General features: G+C 38.4%; 1 protein-coding gene across 1 annotated transcript in view; it reads right to left on the reverse strand.

Moving 5' to 3' along the window:
* Positions 1-493: 493 nt before the first annotated feature.
* Positions 494-22700, reverse strand: part of syt16 (synaptotagmin XVI) — a 43049-nt gene continuing 20842 nt past the window's right edge. Inside the window, exons 3-8 of the mRNA XM_083924801.1 lie at positions 21505-21678; positions 9243-9491; positions 5552-5796; positions 2294-2758; positions 2010-2199; positions 494-1071 (exon numbers count right to left, since the gene is read on the reverse strand). Of these exons, the coding sequence (XP_083780927.1) occupies positions 758-1071; positions 2010-2199; positions 2294-2758; positions 5552-5796; positions 9243-9491; positions 21505-21678 (1637 nt within the window). The 3' untranslated portion in view covers positions 494-757. The remainder of the gene's footprint in view (positions 1072-2009; positions 2200-2293; positions 2759-5551; positions 5797-9242; positions 9492-21504; positions 21679-22700) is intronic.

Here is a 22700-nt window from a genome sequence, read left to right on the forward strand (position 1 = left end):
TGACTTGTGCTGGAGGAAAAATTAAGTGTTTTAGTTACAAACTTCATCCTAAAAAAATCCACCATTCTTGTTTCAGTTTGAGACAAACCTGCTGTGCTAAACGTGTTCAGTATTACATTTTCAGGACTCAGCTTCTTCCTGTTTCCTGTCTGCATTAGTTCACGACTGAACGTCTCGCTGTGCAGTTTCGTTTGCATCTCAAATGATTTGCCAGCTGGGAAAAGAACAGCAAGATCTAGAGAAACAAGTCACACACACATACACTTCTAATTTGTGTGTACTTCCTAACACGACGATTCACTAGAAAAGCTAAACTGCAGCTCCCTCTTCTCATAAAAAAAAACTGTAAATGAAGGACAAATTCTCAGCTTCTCTTCAAGGTCGACGGATGTTCTGCAAAGATTTTTTTTTATTGAGGGAAAGTTAATTTCCGCATGAAACCTTCAAATGTGTGAGGTTTTGCATGACAAAGAAACACTTGAGTGGACTGGCTTTCTTCTCTCAAGAAATATTGACTTAACTTGTGTCAGCCTCCAACAGCAGATTGATTTGTCCCTCGTTGACAGCAAATATCCGGCCGGGTTTGATGTTGATGTGACGATAGTGAAGAGCGTGCTCTGTGAAAGAGCTCAAGAGTCCTTGAATGCATCTTCTCTGAAGCCACATGCAACGTCCTGTCTGTCCGCGGATCAAATCATTCATTCCTTGACAGAATAAACTCGCCTCTTAAAAAAAAAAATCCTTAATCTGGACAGCGTTACGCCTCCAGCAGGACGTGCCAGCGGCAGACCTGCTGTCCTCGACCATCCTTCATGTCCTGCCAGTGGAGCTGCTCCTCCTCGCCGCTGCTGTTCTGCCCCAGAGCGATCCAGCCCACCATCTCCTTGCGCTTCATGCTGCGGCGGTTGTAGATAGAGACCAGCAGCGTGACGTCCGACAGCTGGAACAGTGCCACCTGGAAGACGAAGGTCTCCTTATAGACGGGGTTGGGCTGGCCGCGACGCACCGACGTCTTACAGCGAGAGATCTCCTGACCGACCGAGTTCAGCAGAGTCAGACGCCCGTAGGTGTCTGGACCAGGGGAGGGAGGTCAGGGGAGGAGAGAGAGGAAAATATGTCAATGTCACCCTTTTTCTGTCATGTTGGTTATCTGATATACATGAGTTTTCCCCCAGTCGCTTGTTGCGTCTCGACCGCAGGAACGAGGGTCTAAATTAAGTTCTGGGAACATTTTTCGGTGCCATTTTACCCGCCTAAAAATACCCGTTGCTAATAGGTCAAACACACATGGCGCGTCATTCATAAAACAAGGAAGTACTCCAGTATCGATTATTGACCATTTTAGGACAACATTTCTCTTTGTCCGTTAACAAAACTTGAGAAGAGTTGATCAGATATGTCTCTAGATTTTCCGTAGTAAATACAGAAAAGCTAATTCTATGAAAGTGTCACTGCTGCTTCCCTTCAAATAGATATATAGTCTTTTTGTTCTTTACATTATGGCATGGGAAGAAAATGGGAGACAAATGTCTCATTTTAGAACACGTCATTGTCCTTACACTCTGACGTATTTACCATGTGACCAAAGACATGACTTTCTGTAAGGTCCTGAGCAATAAAACAGGCCATGGATGATTAAAAATAGATGCAAAATGACTAAAAAAAGATGCAAAATGACTAAAAATGGATGCAAAATAACTGCAAATAGATGCAAAATGACAAAAAATGGATGCAAAATGACTAAAAATGGATGCAAATTGACTAAAAATAGATGCAAAATTACTATGAATGGACGCAGAATGATAAAAAAAATGTATACAAAATGGCTAAAAATGGACACAAAACGACTAAAATAGACTCATAATGACTGAAATTAGTGCAAAATGACAAAAATGGGCACTAAATGACTAAAAATACAGGTGAAATGACTAAAAATAGATACAAAATGACTACAATGATAAATGATGTCTCTGCATTGTGTTTGCAGTGTTTGTGTGCTCATGGACGACCTGGTGGTCTGTTGATGGCCAGGTTTCTGAAGTGGCTGCCCTTAACGAGCTCCACAGACATGCGTCCCGTAGTGGCGTTGTACGTGAGGCCCACCAGCAGCTCTGGGACGCCACCATGGGTCAGAGACTGAGTGGAAGAGGCGCTGTCGCTCTGAGACACGGCGGACAGACTCAGCTGGGAGTCCAAGCTCTGACAAAACACAGAGAGATAAACGCAGTGACTTCGCAGCACAAATAAGGCAGACAGAACTATAACTACGTCTAAAAAACGATGTGCACTTCACCTTGAGGTTACTGCGAGGCTCCAGCACCAGTGTTGCCTCCTTCGTCCCTCCGTTGGGGTCTAGCCCACCTAAACGCAGCACCTTCTCGCCCATCATCCGCTCGCGGGACATCCGAGAAGCTCCGAGCGCGTACAGTCTGAACCTGACAGCCAACATGTGCAGCTCTGACGGGTCCAGGCGCGAGAAGCGAAACGTCTCGTTGAAGTGCGGCAGCGAGCCTTTCTGCACCGACGTCTTGTGCCGTTGCTTCTTGGAGGGGAGCAGGACCATGTGCACCTGCCAGGAGTCCATGCCGCTGCGGGCCTTGTCGGGGACGTCCCGGGCCGCGATCACCGTGACCAGCAGCTTCTCCGTGTCAGGGCGGTACTCCAGAGAGAGGACCAGGTCTCCACACTTAGAGATGGGGGGTCGAGGGGAAGAGATGGCCGGCTGAGACGACGCCTCATCCTGGGGAGGCTGCTCCTGCTGAGGAGGGAAGGGAGAAGAAAACAAATCAAGCTTATTCATTCTTTCACACAAATCATCAAAAGAAAAGTATTTGTACTATTTTCAATTAAAGTGTAAGTCTTTTTCAGCATGAAAATACATCAAATAAGCCATCGCTGATCAACCATGCTATGGATGTTCTTGAGCTCAGCTACTTTGATCAGAGGAAGAAAACAAATTGTTTATCCATTCCTTTGCAATTTAGGAGAAATATGGTGAGAAACTGCTTAATGAATGGTAAGGACAGTGTCCCCGTTTTAGTTTGTCAAAAACAAAAACACTACATGTTTTGGAGGTTTTTACGCCTCTGAACCTGGATTTTGTCTCAGAAATCTGGTCACCTTTATTTGTACGGACTTCACTACAAGAGGAGCTGGTAGTTGGACCAGTTGGTAAGTCTTTTAAAACTGTTTTTTTTTTTGGGTTCACTAACTACGTTGTTGGTGCTTTGTTTTCTGTGTAGGGACTCTTCTCATGCTGATGCAGAGGTTTGCTGTTATTTTCAGCAGTATTAGTGGTTAAAAAAGACGTTTTAATGCATCCACGGTGCTGCCTCCAGTGAATCAGTCAGCCACGTTTTTGATGTGTTCAGCGCACCGCCCCGAGCTAATCAGTGTTAGCCCTTTGGGGTGTTAGCGTCTCTCCGTGCAGTCTCTATACATATATACATTGATCAACGAAAAAAACTGTCTCCATGGCTCATTTGATGGATTTTTGCCGAGCATACACTTTAATTATGGGGTTTCAATGTTTTGCAAATCATCAAATTCTTTTCAAAACGTGTTTCTGTATAAAATCACCGAATGATTCTCCAAAAAGCTTTTTTTCAGATGTACAGAGAAGGAACCTGAGCAGAATCCTGTCATAAAGGAGAAATAAACCTCGTCCTCCTCCTCTTCGTCTCCATGCAGCCAGTCTCAGCCTCCCATACAGTCAGCAAACACAACATTGATTGTGTCGAGTGTTGACAGAGCGGGCCGGGTGTCGCGGTTGACATGGCGCCCGCAGTGAGAGATAAGATAATCACAGAGCTGCTGCTCGTGTCTATTGAACGTACAGGTCAGGAGGTGGACACATGAGGAGGAAAACACAGAGGACTTTTTACACATTACTGGGCAGTAAGCAGAGGTGGAAGATGTGCTCCGATCCTTCACTTCTAAAAAATACCAGTCTAAAAATACTACACGAAAAAGTCCTGAATCTAAAATGTCCCTCAAGTAAAAATATTGCAGTATTATCAGTAAAATGTACTTAAATTACCCAAAATAGAAGTTCTCATTACACAGAATGTCAGCTTTCACCGTGTGATATTATTATAGTATAGAATCATATTACATTATTCTGTTTTTATCACCATTTGTGCAGGTTTAGCAACCGTAAAAGCCGAGCAATCATTTTGTGAATCACCCCTTGGGGTTGTTTGTTATTGTGTATGTTTAAAGGGACTGCATATGAGAAATACAATTAACAATACATCAAAACAAGTTTAAACAAATAAATATCTTTCATATATTTATATATATATATATATACATATATATATATATATATATATATATATAAATATCTTTCATATATTTATATATATATATATATATATATATATACTGCTATTATTAGTAGTATTATTAGCAGCAGCAGTCATAGCTTTAGCATTAGCAACGGCAGGGCTGTTACATAACTGTATAAATAAACTGCTAAAACATGGCTCTCCCTGGTTTTCTCCACTGATCCAAACTCATTTGTTATTTATGAGGCGTTTCTAGATGTCAGTGTCACCCTGTGTGTGAGTGTGTGTGAGTGTGTGTGAGAGTGTGCGTGGGAGGTGTTTACTGCAAAGATTGCTCCCAATTTCAAAGTGTGATTCGGTGACTGAGAGGTTGTTAGATTCTACATCCCCACTCTGCTACATGTACAAACACACACAGAAATACGTGTTCAGTAGATATATGCACGTATTCATGCACACTTTAGACACACACACACACACACACACGCACACACGCACAGATTATTATTCATGAGCTTCTGTTTGTTAGCCAACGCAGCACGGCGAGCGAAGGAAATATCAACTATTTATACAAAACCTGGAGGCCTCAGTGAGCCGTGTTTGGTGTGTTTCCTCCAAAAGGAACCTGAGAGGATAACATGGCAGAGTGATAATCCTCTCACCGCACAATGATGATGACGATACCTCTGCCAAGCATGATGGGTAACAGCAGGGCTGCGGTCGGCTCACTGACCCTGTTAATTAATCCCTTGCCTTGGTTATTTATTTATTTCTTAGTTTAGTGATAAATGTGAGCTGACAAAGTGTGAAAGTTGCTGAAGTTTACTCAAGACTGGTCAGAAAAATGACTCCTTTAAACCCGACTTTTCTGATTCAGTCTCAAATATTTAATCATACAGCCAAATAGTTAACATTTTAAAACAACCAACTGTCTCTTTGTTTTCCAGGAACTAAAAGCACATAAATCTCAGGAAGCAGTAAATTATTTTCCTCCTGTGTGCTCCCCATCGGACCCTAAATTACACCGGTAATTTTGATGGTTAATGGTTTTCTAGCGTTTCTTCTCTGCAGTACTTTCAGCAACTTCAAATTAAACATCCTGCATTCATGCAGCCGTGAGGGTTACCTTGACCTAAGTTTTCAAACATACAAGTGGAAGATTAGTTGGATCCAGGTTTTGAAATGTATTTTAGCCGATTATTTGACATTTGTCTGAACAGAAATGTACGGAGAGAGGGAGAGGAAAAAACAGGCTGCAGTACCTCTGGGCTCCAGGTGGAGGAGCTGTCCGTGGCGTCATTCTTGTCGTAATCCGCGGGCTTCTCCGTGTCCTCGCTGCCATCTGCGGCCTGCCGGTTCATACTCAGGGTGGGACTGTCCCTGGCGCCCGATGCCTCGAGTCCAGCGGGTTTTTCCAGAGAAAGCGCCGAGGACGCCCTATTGTTCTCTTCTACTGCGGCGGAGAGTGGGTCCTGGAAACCCTGCTCCCGGCTCTGAGCCTCCATCTCTGCATGACGAAGGCAACAGAGGAAGAAAATCAGCATTAGCCTCCTCTGGTCGTCTGTTTCAAATCTGTGGGTGTGAGGACAGTCGTTAAGAGAAGGGTTGGGGTTTGACATGTTTAAAATATGAATAAAGTTCAACTCCATTTGTCAAATCAGATCTAATAAGTTTGGTCAAACTAATAAGATGTAGCTTTCCACATTTGAAAGAAAAAAAAATTGTATAAATGAAGTAACTTAGTTTAGTAAGAATTTTTTAATAATATGTTAATTTCATGTAAATACAGCCAAAAATGAAACAGGCAACATAGCCCGTACAAAAGGAAAACGTAGTTCCGAACATTTCAAATGTGATGCATTCAGGGGCATGCGTAGTTTCGGACATTTCAAATGTGATGCATTCAGGGGCATGCGTAGTTTCGGACATTTCAAATGTAATGCATTCAGGGCCGTGTGTAGTTTCGGACATTTCAAATGTGATGCATTCAGGGGCATGCATAGTATTGGACATTTCAAATGTGATGCATTCAGGGGCAAGCATAGTTTCGGACATTTCAAATGTGATGCATTCAGGGGAACCGTAGTTTCGGATAATTCTCCTGTTTTTATTTCATCTGTTACATCTCCAAGCTCCATGTTGTACTTTCGCTGCACAGCACAGCAGCAGGCTTTGTTACATAGGCCTACTCTGCCAAATATATATAGGCCTATAATATTACTGTTTATGGTGCACTGTAGCTTTCACAGATTTGGCCAATAAAGCAATGCTTAAAAATAAATAAATAAATAAATAAACAAGCGCTTGATCAAAGGCCCGGCCCGACCCAGCCCGAGGATAGTGGTGGGAAATATAAGCCGTCAGGGTTGGGCAGAGAATCTAAACTCTAATTCAGAGGCTTGTGTATTTTTCAGAAATTTCACATGTGATGCATTCAGAGGCATGTGTAGTTTTCAGAAATTTCACATGTGATGCATTCAGAGGCATGTGTAGTTTTCAGAAATTTCACATGTGTGGCATTCAGAGGCATGTGTAGTTTTCAGAAATTTCACATGTGATGCATTCAGAGGCATGTGTAGTTTTCTGAAATTTTACGTGATGCATCCAGAGGCACGTGTAGTTTTTGGATTTTGGAAGCCAAGCCGGCTGCACATGATTGTGTCCTCAGTGTATCACCTAAGAGGTCTACGTGAAGTTATATAACCCTTGTTTGGGAGTGTTGTGTGTTAACAGAGGTGATATTGTGTAATCCGTCAAACCTTCGCCTTTTCCTGAGACAGAAAGACTCAGAGAACAGGCCGTACCTCAGACCAATCAATAACAATTATCCCCAAATTCACCATCATTAAGGTCGGTCTGACTGTTACGTCAATGGCTGCATGGAGTGTTGACCATGGATACGGGCTGAGGTGAGTCATCCGCCTGTGTATGTGTGTGTGCGTGTTACCTGGTTCATGTTGGTTAAAAATAAACACCAGTTGAGACAGAGTGACCCCAACCGAACAATGTCACTCACCACCCACCAACAACTAGCTGCTCGTTTTAAAGGAACAATAATTAATATGTAGCTGCTTGGTTAGCAAGTTCGCTGTTTAGCAACGACCTCTGAGGCGAAGCTCGAAAGAAGTGAAAGAAACCATTATATTTTTTCTGCTTCTGTAACTCAATAAAAATCTTTCACTGAGGGTATTTTCATTGGTCCTTCTGGGAAAGTGAGAAGTGAAGGTGGGGTTCAAACTGACAATGGTTTTCATTCTCAATCAAACTATTATAAATGTTAAAAAACTGCTATTTAGTTGTGCTTCGCCATAACTCCTTCCATAATTTTATTTTTTCACAATTTGTCCATTGTTTTATATCAGATTGTTGTTGTGATCTTGACATTTCCAATCGCACTTGAAGGCAGCTTCATTTCACGGAGAAAGAGAGACAGAAAAGGGACAGAGGGACTGAGCTTCTTGCTGCAGGAAACAGTTAGCTGATACACAAACTCCAAGGCCATTTAGGAGCTTGTTTTTAGAGTATTTTGATCCTCGTAGTTTTTTAAACTGTTCTCGTGTCAGTGATAGTTTAGTTTATTGTTTATTTGACAGGGACAACGCACATTGTTACAATTGTAACAGAGTTAGCTAACAGCTATTTTGCATCTGCAGTGCCAGAGCAGACAGACAAACAACAATAAATACAGCATGAAAAACATAACAATGTGTAGGTTAAACATTGGACAGGCAGACAACGAACAGCAAATAAAAACAGGACGATACATCGAGTAATTATTAAATATGTTCCGATCTATTTAAAATAGTGGATATGCAATCTAAGGCCCCGTTTACACGTCCATGGTTATTCTTAAAAACATTTCCCTGTGTTTGTGCCCTTCGTTCACAGAGATGTTTGTGTGTGAAAATCCCAGTAGATCAGCAGTTTGTGAAACACTCAGAGCAGCCCGTCTGGCACCAACAACCACGCCACGTTCAAAGTTACTTTAATCACCCTTCTTTCCTTGTTCTGATGCTGCTTTGAACTGCAGCAGATCCTCTTCCCCATGTCTACATGCCTGAATGCATTGAGTTGCTGCCATGTGATTGGCTGATAAGAAATTTGTGTTAAGGAGCAGTTGGACAGGTACACCTAATAAAGTGGCCGGTGAGTTAGTTGTATATATATATATATGTATATATGTATATATATTTATATATATATAGCACAACACAAGGAGAATCTGTAGCCCAAAATGTCATTTACAGTTTTCCCTGAGGAAATTGTGCTATGTTAACAAACTTTTCTTTTGTTTTTCTGTTTTTTTTCCTTGTGCTATGCTATGCAGCTCTTTCTGTATCGCAATAGAGTGGTGAAGTCCCGCCCCTTCAGCTAGACCCCCATGGGACCTCTGAGATCATAAAAAATGAATGGGTCTCAATGCAGATAATGTAATTATTTGCTGGTCTCAGTTGTTATATGCCCCATTTTAGAAATGTGTTGTTTGTGGATTTAAATGATAATATTTTTACATCATCGTCCTTTCTCACAACGTCAGTAAAACTCTCCACATGCCCCGACTTGTAATGGTTTTCACCCATTTCGATGCTATTATTCTCCCCCTGGAAAGAAGTGGTGAAATGCAGCAGAGATATATCCATGTCTGTTCCAGAGGACAAAGCACAGGTGGTGATGTATATCATTCCCGTCGAGAGAAGTGAAGAGTTGTAGTTCACAAAGCGGCCTCACACAAAAACCTACCACTATCAAACTTCTTCGTGATAAATGGTAGTTTTTTTCCCATGAAAAATTATCTTAAAAACCATAAATAACTCGCACTATCTTCCAGAGTACACTGTTAGATTAACAACATGTGGATATAAATTTATGTGGATATAAAGTTCCTAATATCCCCAAGTGCTACTCTAAAGTGTGCGGATGAATACAGAGTGTGAAGAGGTTTTGGCAGCACACCTTCACAGTCGGACGGCTCCGTGCTGCCCTCCTCCTGGTCCGACAGGCGGTTGAATTTGTGGCGTCGGCCCAACGACAGCTGCGCGTGCTGCTGCGGTTGCTGCTGCTGCTGCTCGCTGCTGCTCGCTGCTGCCGCGGAGGTACGGAAACTCTGCGAACGAGACACGGAGATCTCAAACTGCTTCTGGACCTCTGCCTCGCTGTCAGAGGAGCTGCTGACTTCGTCGTCGTCGTCACCGTAGCTGCTCACTGGAGGGAGATAAACACAGGGAAACACACTGGCTGATGAAGAGGAGTAGCTGGGAGAGGAGAGGAAACAAGAGGAGAGGAGAGAAAACAAGAAGAGAGGAGAGGAGAGGAGAGGAAACAAGAGGAGAGGACAGGAAACACGAGGAGAGGAGAGACAAGAGAAGAGAGGAGAGGAGAGGAGAGGAGAGGAGAGGAGAGGAGAAGAGAGGAGAGGAGAAGAGGGGAAACAAGAGGAGAGGACAGGAAAAACGAGGAGAGGAGGGACAAGAAAAGAGAAGAGAAGAGAAGAGAGGAGAGGAGAGGAAACAAGAGGAGAGGAGAGAGAGGAGATGGTCGTTAGTAATAACAACCATTTGGACTAAACATGCATGAACCAGCACACAGGTGCAGCATGATAAAGCCTTCTGTGCTGCTAAAATTATTGCTCCTTTAACAGATAAATACTCATAAAGTAAATGAGTAGAGGACACATATAAACCAGCTCACCCCCTCCAGCCCTCTCCGGTGAAACAAATAAAACCTGTTAGCGTTTGCCGAGGGAGGGTCACTCCACATCACATAATTTCACTATCAATTGATAGCAAAAAGATGAATGAGTGCCGAGGGTGGTGCATTAACCACTGCTCCTTCTCCTTTTGGATAGCAGGTCAACTACAACAACTATACCTGAGCGGTCACCATGGTTACCGAAAGAGCAGGAAGTGGGCGAGATACGGCTGATTGCTCTGCAAAACTTGTGTCTTTTAGAGCTTATTCATTCACAGACAGGGAAGCTCTCAAGAGTGCCTTGATGGTTACATGCAACTGCAACACGCGCGCGCACACACACACACACACACACACACACACACACACACACACACACACACACACACACACACACACACACACACACACACACACACACACACACACACACACACACACACACACACACACACACACACACACACACACACACACACACACACACACACACACACACACACACACACACACACACACACACACACACATACACAGCTGAATTATACTAAAAGTCCTTAGAATACATAGATATTCATGTATATATGAATAAGGAAATATATATTAATCAACAGGGGCATCAGGCGTCAAAAGTCATTCTCTAAAAATTTAACTTTTTACATTTTCATCTCTGTGACGATGCAGAAGATGGAGAATTTAAGGGAATACTTTCAGATACCTTCAGATTATCGCAAACATTCAAAATCAACACAGAGGCATTGTCTCAAATCACTACAACTTAAGTCTCAAAACACTTAGACTTTAGTCCCAAAATACTAAAACTTTAGTCTCAAAACAATACAACTTTAGTCTCAAAACACTACTACTTTAGTCCCAAAATACTAAGACTTTAGTCTGAAAATACTACAACTTTAGTCCCAAAACACTACGACTTTAGTCTGAAAATACTACAACTTTAGACCCAAAATACTAAGACTTTAGTCTCAAAACACTACGACTTTAGTCTCATAATCACTACGACTTTAGTCTCAAAAAACTACGACTTTAGTCACAAAATACTAAGACTTTGTCTCAAAATACTAAAACTTTAGTCTCAAAACAATACAACTTTAGTCTCAAAACACTACTACTTTAGTCCCAAAATACTAAGACTTTAGTCTCAAAACACTACAACTTTATTCTCATAAACACTACGACTTTAGTCTCAAAATACTACGACTTTAGTCACAAAATACTAAGACTTTGTCTCAAAATACTACAACTTTAGTCCCAAAATACTACGACTTTAGTCTCATAAACACTACGACTTTAGTCACAAAATACTAAAACTTTAGTCTCAAAATACTAAAACTTTAGTCTCAAAACACTACTACTTTAGTCCCAAAATACTACTACTTTAGTCTCATAAAACTACGACTTTAGTCACAAAATACTAAGACTTTGTCTCAAAATACTAAAACTTTAGTCTCAAAACAATACAACTTTAGTCTCAAAACACTTTGACTTTAGTCTCAAAACATTACGACTTTAGTCTCAAAACACTACTACTTTAGTCCCAAAATATTAAGACTTTGTCTCAAAATACTAAAACTTTAGTCTCAAAACACTACAACTTTAGTCTAAAAACACTACTACTTTAGTCCCAAAATACTAAAACTTTAGTCTCAAAACATTACGACCTTATTCTCAAAACACTACTACTTTAGTCCCAAAATACTAAGACTGTAGTCTCAAAATACTACGACTTTAGTCACAAAATACTAAGACTTTGTCTCAAAATACTACAACTTTAGTCCCAAAATACTATGACTTTAGTCTCATAAACACTACGACTTTAGTCTCATAAACACTACGACTTTAGTCACAAAATACTAAGACTTTGTCTCAAAATACTAAAACTTTAGTCTCAAAACAATACAACTTTAGTCTCAAAACACTTTGACTTTAGTCTCAAAACATTACGACCTTATTCTCAAAATACTACAACTTTAGTCCCAAAATACTACGACTTTAGTCTCATAATCACTACGACTTTAGTCTCAAAATACTAAGACTTTAGTCTCAAAACACTACGACTTTAGTCTCATAATCACTACGACTTTAGTCTCAAAAAACTACGACTTTAGTCACAAAATACTAAGACTTTGTCTCAAAATACTAAAACTTTAGTCTCAAAACACTACTACTTTAGTCCCAAAATACTAAGACTTTGTCTCAAAATACTACAACTTTAGTCTCAAAACACTACGACTTTAGTCTCAAAATACTACGACTGTAGTCTCAAAATACTACGACTTTAGTCACAAAATACTAAGACTTTGTCTCAAAATACTACAACTTTAGTCCCAAAATACTACGACTTTAGTCTCAAAAAACTACGACTTTAGTCTCATAAACACTACGACTTGAGTCACAAAATACTAAGACTTTGTCTCAAAATACTAAAACTTTAGTCTCAAAACAATACAACTTTAGTCTCAAAACACTTTGACTTTAGTCTCAAAACATTACGACCTTATTCTCAAAATACTACAACTTTAGTCCCAAAATACTACGACTTTAGTCTCATAATCACTACGACTTTAGTCTCAAAAAACTACGACTTTAGTCACAAAATACTAAGACTTTGTCTCAAAATACTAAAACTTTAGTCTCAAAACACTACTACTTTAGTCCCAAAATACTAAGACTTTGTCTCAAAATACTACAACTTTAGTCTCAAAACACTACTACTTTAGTCCCAAAATACTACGACTTTAGTCACAAAACACTACGACTTTAGTCTAATAAACACTACGACTTTAGTCTCAAAATACTACGACTTTAGTCACAAAATACTAAGACTTTGTCTCAAAATACTACAACTTTAGTCCCAAAATACTACGACTTTAGTCTCATAAACACTACGACTTTAGTCACAAAATACTAAAACTTTAGTCTCAAAATACTAAAACTTTAGTCTCAAAACCCTACTACTTTAGTCCCAAAATACTACTACTTTAGTCTCATAAACACTACGACTTTAGTCTCAAAACACTACTACTTTAGTCCCAAAATACTAAGACTTTAGTCTGAAAATACTACGATTTTAGTCTCATAAACACTACGACTTTAGTCTCAAAAAACTACGACTTAAGTCTCAAAAAACTACGACTTTAGTCACAAAATATTAAGACTTTGTCTCAAAATACTAAAACTTTAGTCTCAAAACACTACAACTTTAGTCTCAAAACACTAAAACTTTAGTCCCAAAACACTTTGACTTTAGTCTCAAAACATTACGACCTTATTCTCAAAACACTACTACTTTAGTCCCAAAATACTAAGACTGTAGTCTCAAAATACTACGACTTTAGTCACAAGATACTAAGACTTTGTCTCAAAATACTACAACTTTAGTCCCAAAATACTACGACTTTAGTCTCATAAACACTACGACTTTAGTCTCAAAATACTACGACTTTAGTCACAAAATACTACGACTTTGTCTCAAAACACAACTACTTTAGTCCCAAAATACTAAGACTTTAGTCTGAAAATACTACAACTTTAGTCCCAAAATACTAAGACTTTTGTCTGAAAATACTACAACTTTAGTCCCAAAATACAAAAACTTTAGTCTGAAAACACTACGACTTTAGTCTCAAAACACTTTAGTCTCAAAACACTTTAGTCTCAACACACTACGACTTAAGTCTCAAAACACTTTAGTCTCAACACACTACGACTTTAGTCTCAAAACACTTTAGTCTCAAAACACTTTAGTCTCAACACACTACGACCTTAGTCTCAAAACACTTTAGTCTCAAAATACTTTAGTCTTAAAACACTTTAGTCTCAAAACACTTTAGTCTCAACACACTACGACTTTAGTCTCAAAACACTTTAGTCTCAAAATACTTTAGTCTCAAAACACTTTAGTCTCAAAACACTTTAGTCTCAACACACTACGACTTTAGTCTCAAAATACTTTATTCTCAAAACACTTTAGTCCCAAAACACTTTAGTCTCAAAAGACTTTAGTCTCAAAACACTTTAGTCTCAAAACACGTTAGTCCCAAAACACTTTAGGCTCAAAACACTTTAGTCTCAAAACACTTTAGTCCCAAAACACTTAAGTCTCAAAACACTTTAGTCTCAAAACACTTTAGTCTCAAAATACTTTAGTCTCAAAACACTTTAGTCTCAAAATACTTTAGTCTCAAAACAATTTAGTCTCAAAATACTTTAGTCTCAAAACACTTTAGTCTCAAAATAATTTAGTCTCAAAATACTTTAGTCTCAAAATACTTTAGTCCCAAAACACTTTAGTCCCAAAACACTTAAGTCTCAAAACACTTTAGTCTCAAAACACTACGACTTTAGTCTCAAAATACTTTAGTCTCAAAATACTTTAGTCCCAAAACACTTTAGTCCCAAAACACTTAAGTCTCAAAAGACTTTAGTCTCAAAACACTTTAGTCTCAAAATAATTTAGTCTCAAAACACTTAAGTCTCAAAACACTTTAGTCTAAAAACACTTTAGTCTCAAAACACTACTACTTTAGTCCCAAAATACTAAGACTTTGTCTCAAAATACTACAACTTTAGTCTCAAAACACTACTACTTTAGTCCCAAAATACTACGACTTTAGTCACAAAACACTACGACTTTAGTCTAATAAACACTACGACTTTAGTCTCAAAATACTACGACTTTAGTCACAAAATACTAAGACTTTGTCTCAAAATACTACAACTTTAGTCCCAAAATACTACGACTTTAGTCTCATAAACACTACGACTTTAGTCACAAAATACTAAAACTTTAGTCTCAAAATACTAAAACTTTAGTCTCAAAACCCTACTACTTTAGTCCCAAAATACTACTACTTTAGTCTCATAAACACTACGACTTTAGTCTCAAAACACTACTACTTTAGTCCCAAAATACTACTACTTTAGTCTCATAAACACTACGACTTTAGTCTCAAAACACTACTACTTTAGTCCCAAAATACTAAGACTTTAGTCTGAAAATACTACGATTTTAGTCTCATAAACACTACGACTTTAGTCTCAAAAAACTACGACTTAAGTCTCAAAAAACTACGACTTTAGTCACAAAATATTAAGACTTTGTCTCAAAATACTAAAACTTTAGTCTCAAAACACTACAACTTTAGTCTCAAAACACTAAAACTTTAGTCCCAAAACACTTTGACTTTAGTCTCAAAACATTACGACCTTATTCTCAAAACACTACTACTTTAGTCCCAAAATACTAAGACTGTAGTCTCATAAACACTACGACTTTAGTCTCAAAATACTACGACTTTAGTCACAAAATACTACGACTTTGTCTCAAAACACAACTACTTTAGTCCCAAAATACTAAGACTTTAGTCTGAAAATACTACAACTTTAGTCCCAAAATACTAAGACTTTTGTCTGAAAATACTACAACTTTAGTCCCAAAATACAAAAACTTTAGTCTGAAAACACTACGACTTTAGTCTCAAAACACTTTAGTCTCAAAACACTTTAGTCTCAACACACTACGACTTAAGTCTCAAAACACTTTAGTCTCAACACACTACGACTTTAGTCACAAAATACTAAAACTTTAGTCTCAAAATACTAAAACTTTAGTCTCAAAACCCTACTACTTTAGTCCCAAAATACTACTACTTTAGTCTCATAAACACTACGACTTTAGTCTCAAAACACTACTACTTTAGTCCCAAAATACTACTACTTTAGTCTCATAAACACTACGACTTTAGTCTCAAAACACTACTACTTTAGTCCCAAAATACTAAGACTTTAGTCTGAAAATACTACGATTTTAGTCTCATAAACACTACGACTTTAGTCTCAAAAAACTACGACTTAAGTCTCAAAAAACTACGACTTTAGTCACAAAATATTAAGACTTTGTCTCAAAATACTAAAACTTTAGTCTCAAAACACTACAACTTTAGTCTCAAAACACTAAAACTTTAGTCCCAAAACACTTTGACTTTAGTCTCAAAACATTACGACCTTATTCTCAAAACACTACTACTTTAGTCCCAAAATACTAAGACTGTAGTCTCATAAACACTACGACTTTAGTCTCAAAATACTACGACTTTAGTCACAAAATACTACGACTTTGTCTCAAAACACAACTACTTTAGTCCCAAAATACTAAGACTTTAGTCTGAAAATACTACAACTTTAGTCCCAAAATACTAAGACTTTTGTCTGAAAATACTACAACTTTAGTCCCAAAATACAAAAACTTTAGTCTGAAAACACTACGACTTTAGTCTCAAAACACTTTAGTCTCAAAACACTTTAGTCTCAACACACTACGACTTTAGTCTCAAAACACTTTAGTCTCAAAATACTTTAGTCTTAAAACACTTTAGTCTCAAAACACTTTAGTCTCAACACTACGACTTTAGTCTCAAAACACTTTAGTCTCAAAACACTTTAGTCTCAAAACACTTTAGTCTCAACACACTACGACTTTAGTCTCAAAATACTTTAGTCTTAAAACACTTTAGTCTCAAAACACTTTAGTCTCAACACACTACGACTTTAGTCTCAAAACACTTTAGTCTCAAAACACTTTAGTCTCAAAACACTTTAGTCTTAAAACACTTTAGTCTCAAAATACTTTAGTCTTAAAACACTTTAGTCTCAAAACACTTTAGTCTCAAAACACTTTAGTCTCAAAACACTTTAGTCTCAAAACACTTTAGTCCCAAAATACTTTAGTCCCAAAACACTTTAGTCTCAAAACACTTTAGTCTCAAAACACTTTAGTCTCAAAACACTTTAGTCTCAACACACTACGACTTTAGTCTCAAAACACTTTAGTCTTAAAACACTTTAGTCTCAACACACTACGACTTTAGTCTTAAAACACTTTAGTCTCAAAACACTTTAGTCTCAAAACACTTTAGTCTCAAAACACTTTAGTCTCAAAATACTTTAGTCTCAAAAGACTTTAGTCTCAAAACACTTTAGTCTCAAAAGACTTTAGTCTCAAAAGACTTTAGTCCCAAAACACTTTAGGCTCAAAACACTTTAGTCTCAAAACACTTAAGTCCCAAAACACTTTAGTCTCAAAACAATTTAGTCTCAAAATACTTTAGTCTCAAAACACTTTAGTCTCAAAATAATTTAGTCTCAAAATACTTTAGTCTCAAAATACTTTAGTCCCAAAACACTTTAGTCCCAAAACACTTAAGTCTCAAAACACTTTAGTCTCAAAACACTACGACTTTAGTCTCAAAATACTTTAGTCTCAAAATACTTTAGTCCCAAAACACTTTAGTCCCAAAACACTTAAGTCTCAAAACACTTTAGTCTCAAAACACTTTAGTCTCAAAATAATTTAGTCTCAAAACACTTTAGTCTCAAAACACTTTAGTCTAAAAACACTTTAGTCTCAAAATACTTTAGTCTTAAAATACTTTAGTCTTAAAACACTTTAGTCTTAAAACACTTTAGTCTCAAAACACTTTAGTCTCAAAACACTTTAGTCTCAACACACTTTAGTCTCAAAACACTTTAGTCTCAAAATACTTTAGTCTTAAAATACTTTAGTCCCAAAACACTTTAGTCTCAAAACACTTTAGTCTCAAAACACTACAACTTCTGTTTGCCGAAGTTTCAGAAAAACAGTCCTATTTCTAGCCATGAGATGACACATTCTCCAGCTAAACCAAGGGAACAAAGACTATTTCTCTTCAGAAGGAGAATTTTCTCACCACATAAAGAAACACTTCATCCTTCAGTTCATCACAAACATTTAACATTAACACATCTGGAAATACGTGGTTTTCACTGGACAGGAAGGGGATGAAATACTCATCTTTAAGTAACTAAAGCTGCCAGACAAAAGTAAAAAGCATAATATTTACATCTTAGATGAAATGGAGTACAAGTAGCAGAAAATAGAAATATTAAAGTCCAGTTGCTCACATGTACTTATGTGCAATAAATAAGAGAGATACACACACTTTTCATTGTTCTTTGTACAGATTAAACTGTTTAAATCGGGCCTACAGTTTCCACTTTAGCATATAATTTAACTACAGCAAAACGTAAAAATTAAACAACACAAAGTCCCTACCTCGTCCGTGACTTCAAACAGGATATGTTGTTTGTTCAGGAAACCTACTGGAAATACCAGAGACTCCACCTGCTGCAGGTGAGGACCAACAAACCAGCACAGTGTTTACTCACTGTTGGACTCACAGTCTCCACCTCGATCCAACCGTCCTGCTGGGACGCTTTCTTTCTTTCCCTTTTGGTCAAATTATAAATGTGGTGTGTGAGAGTTTGGTGTTGACGAACACTCGTGCGTCACAACCATTTTCTCCACAAAGAATTATTCTCCCCCCCCAAAAATGCTTGTGTCTTTTTCTTCCGTAGTCTCTTGATATGAATGATAGTTCCTCTGATAATAATAATTGGGATATCAAAAATGCACATCAAGAGAACCAGTAGATACCAGATTAAAAAAATGCATATGAAAAACTTGTGAAAAGGCGTGAAGAGGGAGGTCACACTGTAGAGTCTGATATGATCATGAAGTTTCATACAGCGGGAACTTCAGGTAAAATAAAAACTGTAGGTTAAACCAGGTAGTGACCTTCTCATCCCTGTGAATCTGAGTCCCAGCCGTGATAATACCCATTATGACAGCACTCCCTCATGTGTGATATTGCTTTGGTAACCTTTGCTCTGGATGCTGGTTGTGTTTGACAAGTGGGAGGAAAAGAGTTTCACTTGGTGACGGAAGACAGAGGGAATCAAAAAAACACAGAGCCGGGGCCCTTTTCACCAACTCCTTCCTCTACTTTTCTTTTCTCCTCTTTGCTGAATTTTTCTTCAAGGTTTTACAATGTTACTATTTTCATTGTGAGCTGCTGCAAAGAGTTGTGGCAATATGTGGCTCCCTCACTCAACTCTTTCTCTCATACATACACACTCGCCCACAGAAACCAACGCACAAATACAAACCTGCCCACGCTCCCTTTCTGCCTTACTGAAGAGTTTAATTGAAGTCACAATGCACACAAGAGACACATGCTCCCTCTCCTACTGAGATGTTTCAGGTTATATAAAAGGTAAACCTTGACTAGAAAGCAACAGCGCTCACAGATCCTCTCATATTTAGTTTTTGGCAATAAGTCTTATTCTCTTTCTTTCTGAGAAAGAGAGATATGAGAAGATTGATGCATCAACGTGTGCATAGAAAATCCTGATTTATTCAGCCTGGCGTATTTCCCCATGACCGTGGCAACTGTTGCTGCCTTTGCACTCGCCTCCTCTCCACTGTGGAGGACTCCTGCACGAGGACGCGTGCACGAGGACGCGTGCACTGGGACATATTTTAGGATGAGCTACATGAGCCTCCAACAGCCTCCAAACAAAAATGAATCACTTCAGACACTTTTTACTGAGGCTGATGGAAAGTAAACACCAAAATAAGTCAACTGAAATGTCCATAATAGCGTTACTATGTGCAAGTCCTCGCACGATAAAGAGCTGGGACTACTTTCGGTTTCAAAATAAAATACATACTTAATTCAAATAAGCCCAATTTTTTTTATAGCCTAGTGCTAGCTTTACTCACCATTCTGGGTTTCATGATATTTATACTGAAATGTAATCATTCGATGGGATAAACCCCTTGAGTTGTACCAACTCGTTTTCAAGGGGGTCCCATACAAAACAGATAAACACAATACAGACAGAGTAGTAAACAAGGTTCCTACACATTTTCCTTTTTTAAATTCCAGACTCAAACTTCCAGACTTCTTAGAGGATTTTTCACTCAATATTAAACATCTGAATACCATTTTTATAGATGCTAATTATATAAATAAATGGTTTAAATCCAACTTTTAACACGTAGATTAAATACTGACTATGTATGTAAGACATTTTTACTTAAGAAGTGTAGCTCATATAAGTGAATGAACTCCAAACCCAGACATGTACAAAGCACAGCATTTTATTCCAGCTAAATGCTAAAAGAGTGAAATTAATAACTGGGAACCTGTAACACTACAGACAGGAACAGTAGGGATTTATAATTAACCAGGAACTACAGAAGAAAACACAAGTCTGTGCTTCATAGGCTTTAGGTGGAGTAAACATACTGTAAATAAATAAAAAAATGTTAAATAAAAATAAATCATAAATAAAATGTAGACGAAAAAAATAAATGAATGAAAATGGCAGTCGCAAAGCAGGCAGTAACCATGGAAACCTGACACCATTCTACAGCCAGCTTGATTAGTTTCATATCATCTACAAGTCGGCTGTGTTGCGTTAGTAAGATTTTTTTTCTTTTTTGTCAGGAAACAACGCAAACAATTTCCCAAACTATTTTCCCCTTTTTCCAAACTTATCCAGAACTGGACAGTACCTAAATTAAATTCCATACTTCCATACACGTGTATATATATATATATATATATATATATATATATATATATATATATATATATATATATATATATATACTACATACTATGATAGAACAGACAAAAATAACTAAAAAAGCAACACAATAATACAGACAGACATGGAACATTAGACAAACATAATAGTGACTAGTTATGAAGAAATAAGATAAAAAGAAAAGAAGGGGTCATTGAATAAAACGTAGACCTAAATATAAGCATAAACATGAACACAGATAGTGACATGGTAAGATGAGATACTGAAAACATATACAATCAGATTTGAGATGAGAAACCAAATTATTTCTAAACCCTTAAAATGATGAAAGCAAACAAATGTCGGAGGGTAACTGATTCCAGTCTGAGGGAGCCCTGAACATAAAAGCGTGTTCATTAGTTAAGAATGTCAGTCTGTGGGCACACTACAGTCTGCCCTGACCACAGTACTGACGCCTCAGTTCACCAGTGATCTCCTGACCCAAGTTAGCATGTTATTAGCATGTTATTAGCATGTTATTAGCATGTTGTTAGCATGTTGTTAGCATGTTGTTAGCCTGCAGCCTCTGTGGGACCAGTGAGGCAGTGGAGTCGTCTGATCGACCAGAAGGTGAAAGGTTGACCCTGTGAATCACGCCCAGCTCATTTGCATAATGAAAAAGAAATGTACAAAGAAATTAATACTGATTTTTTTTAAATAATAAATAAATGTAAAAATATATTCAGAATGAATAAAATAAATGCAAGAATAAATAAATACATTAAAAAATAAATATATAAAAAAATTCAATGGAAAATGTAATAGGAAAATAAATACATACTGTACATAAATAAAGAATGCCTATATTTTTATTATTGTTGTACAGTTAATGGCATATTCATTTTTTATTGATCTGGGGGCCTCTCTCCATCACAGGGGGAGTAACATGGACGATGTTAAAGTTTGTACTTTAAGTAAAATGGATGACCAATTCTGTGTAAACAATAGTTCAACTTCCCCTCAAATCACCCCGCTCTCCCCTATTTGTGGAGAATAGATGGATGCTTTGACACTGTTTTTCTTGTGCGTCACTCACCGAGCCCCTGGCGGATTCCCAGTCGTCCTTTCTTCCGGCGGCCATGTTGCTCCAGACAGGGCATTCCACCGACGCGTGAGAAACACAGCTTCTTGTTGATGAAGAGGAAGAGGACGGCCAACGCCACGATGAAGACGCCCACCGCCGACAGGAAGCCGATGGCCTCTGGGGGGACTGGCAGGAGGAGGGAGAGGGAGAGGGGACACACAATGACACACTGATCAGACCACACAAACAGGCAGTCTGGACACACACACACACACACACACACACACACACACACACACACACACACACAGTACGCATGGTACATGTGATACACACAGACAGAACGAGTGATACTTTAGTATGAGTTATCCTGAGTGCCTTGCTTAAGAGCAGAGTCAGAGTAGAAAAGACAGTTAGGTTTCTTGCTGAACCAGCAGCTCAAGTCTTGTGCTAAATTACCGCGACAACAGTGTCATGGTCAGTTTGCTGTTCAAACTACACAACTGTTTTCACACGACCAGCACCGGTGGCGTGAAATCACCACCTACAAGATGTTTGACCAGGAGGAATCCCGATGTGTGTGTCTGACATCTGATGGGTTTACAGTTGAAAGCCTCGTGTGTCTGAATTTGACGTTTAAGGGACGTTCCTTGTGCGTCGGTATAAAACACAGAGGGGCCAGCCAGCAGCAGCGGCCTCTCCTCTGGCAAGGAGCTGAGCTTCGGCTCGCTGCTTGGCCGGTACTGCGCTCTCATTGGCTCTTGGAGTCCCCTACTGCTCCAGATATTTAGCCTGCTAGATATCAGAATCAATCAATCAAGTTTATTGCCAAGTAAGTTGCATTACAAAGGATTTGCCTTGAGTTGACGGGGCTTACATGGAAACAGGCATAAACGATTTGCCTCCGATCTGTTTCAGGTTTTGTCTGGAAGCTCCGAAAGCGGTCGACTAGCGGAAAATCCTGTTGAATTGTGTTCATTTGTGTTTTGTATTTTATTTTCGTACATAGGCTGTTTGTATATCCGTTGTATATTTGTCTGTGAGTCACCTTTGTGTATTTTTTTTATTCATGCCTTTATTCCTGCTGAGGCCTCTCGGAGCAGATCAATATTTTAAATAAGAAACTGTTCTTTTATTTGGAAAGAATAAAGGTTAAATAAAATAAATAAAAATCTCCATCTTAATTTTTTTGACCATAGGCCGATCTG

This window comes from Echiichthys vipera, assembly GCF_963691815.1.
Source record: "Echiichthys vipera genome assembly, chromosome: 12".
Classification (NCBI taxonomy): Eukaryota; Metazoa; Chordata; class Actinopteri; order Perciformes; family Trachinidae; genus Echiichthys; species Echiichthys vipera.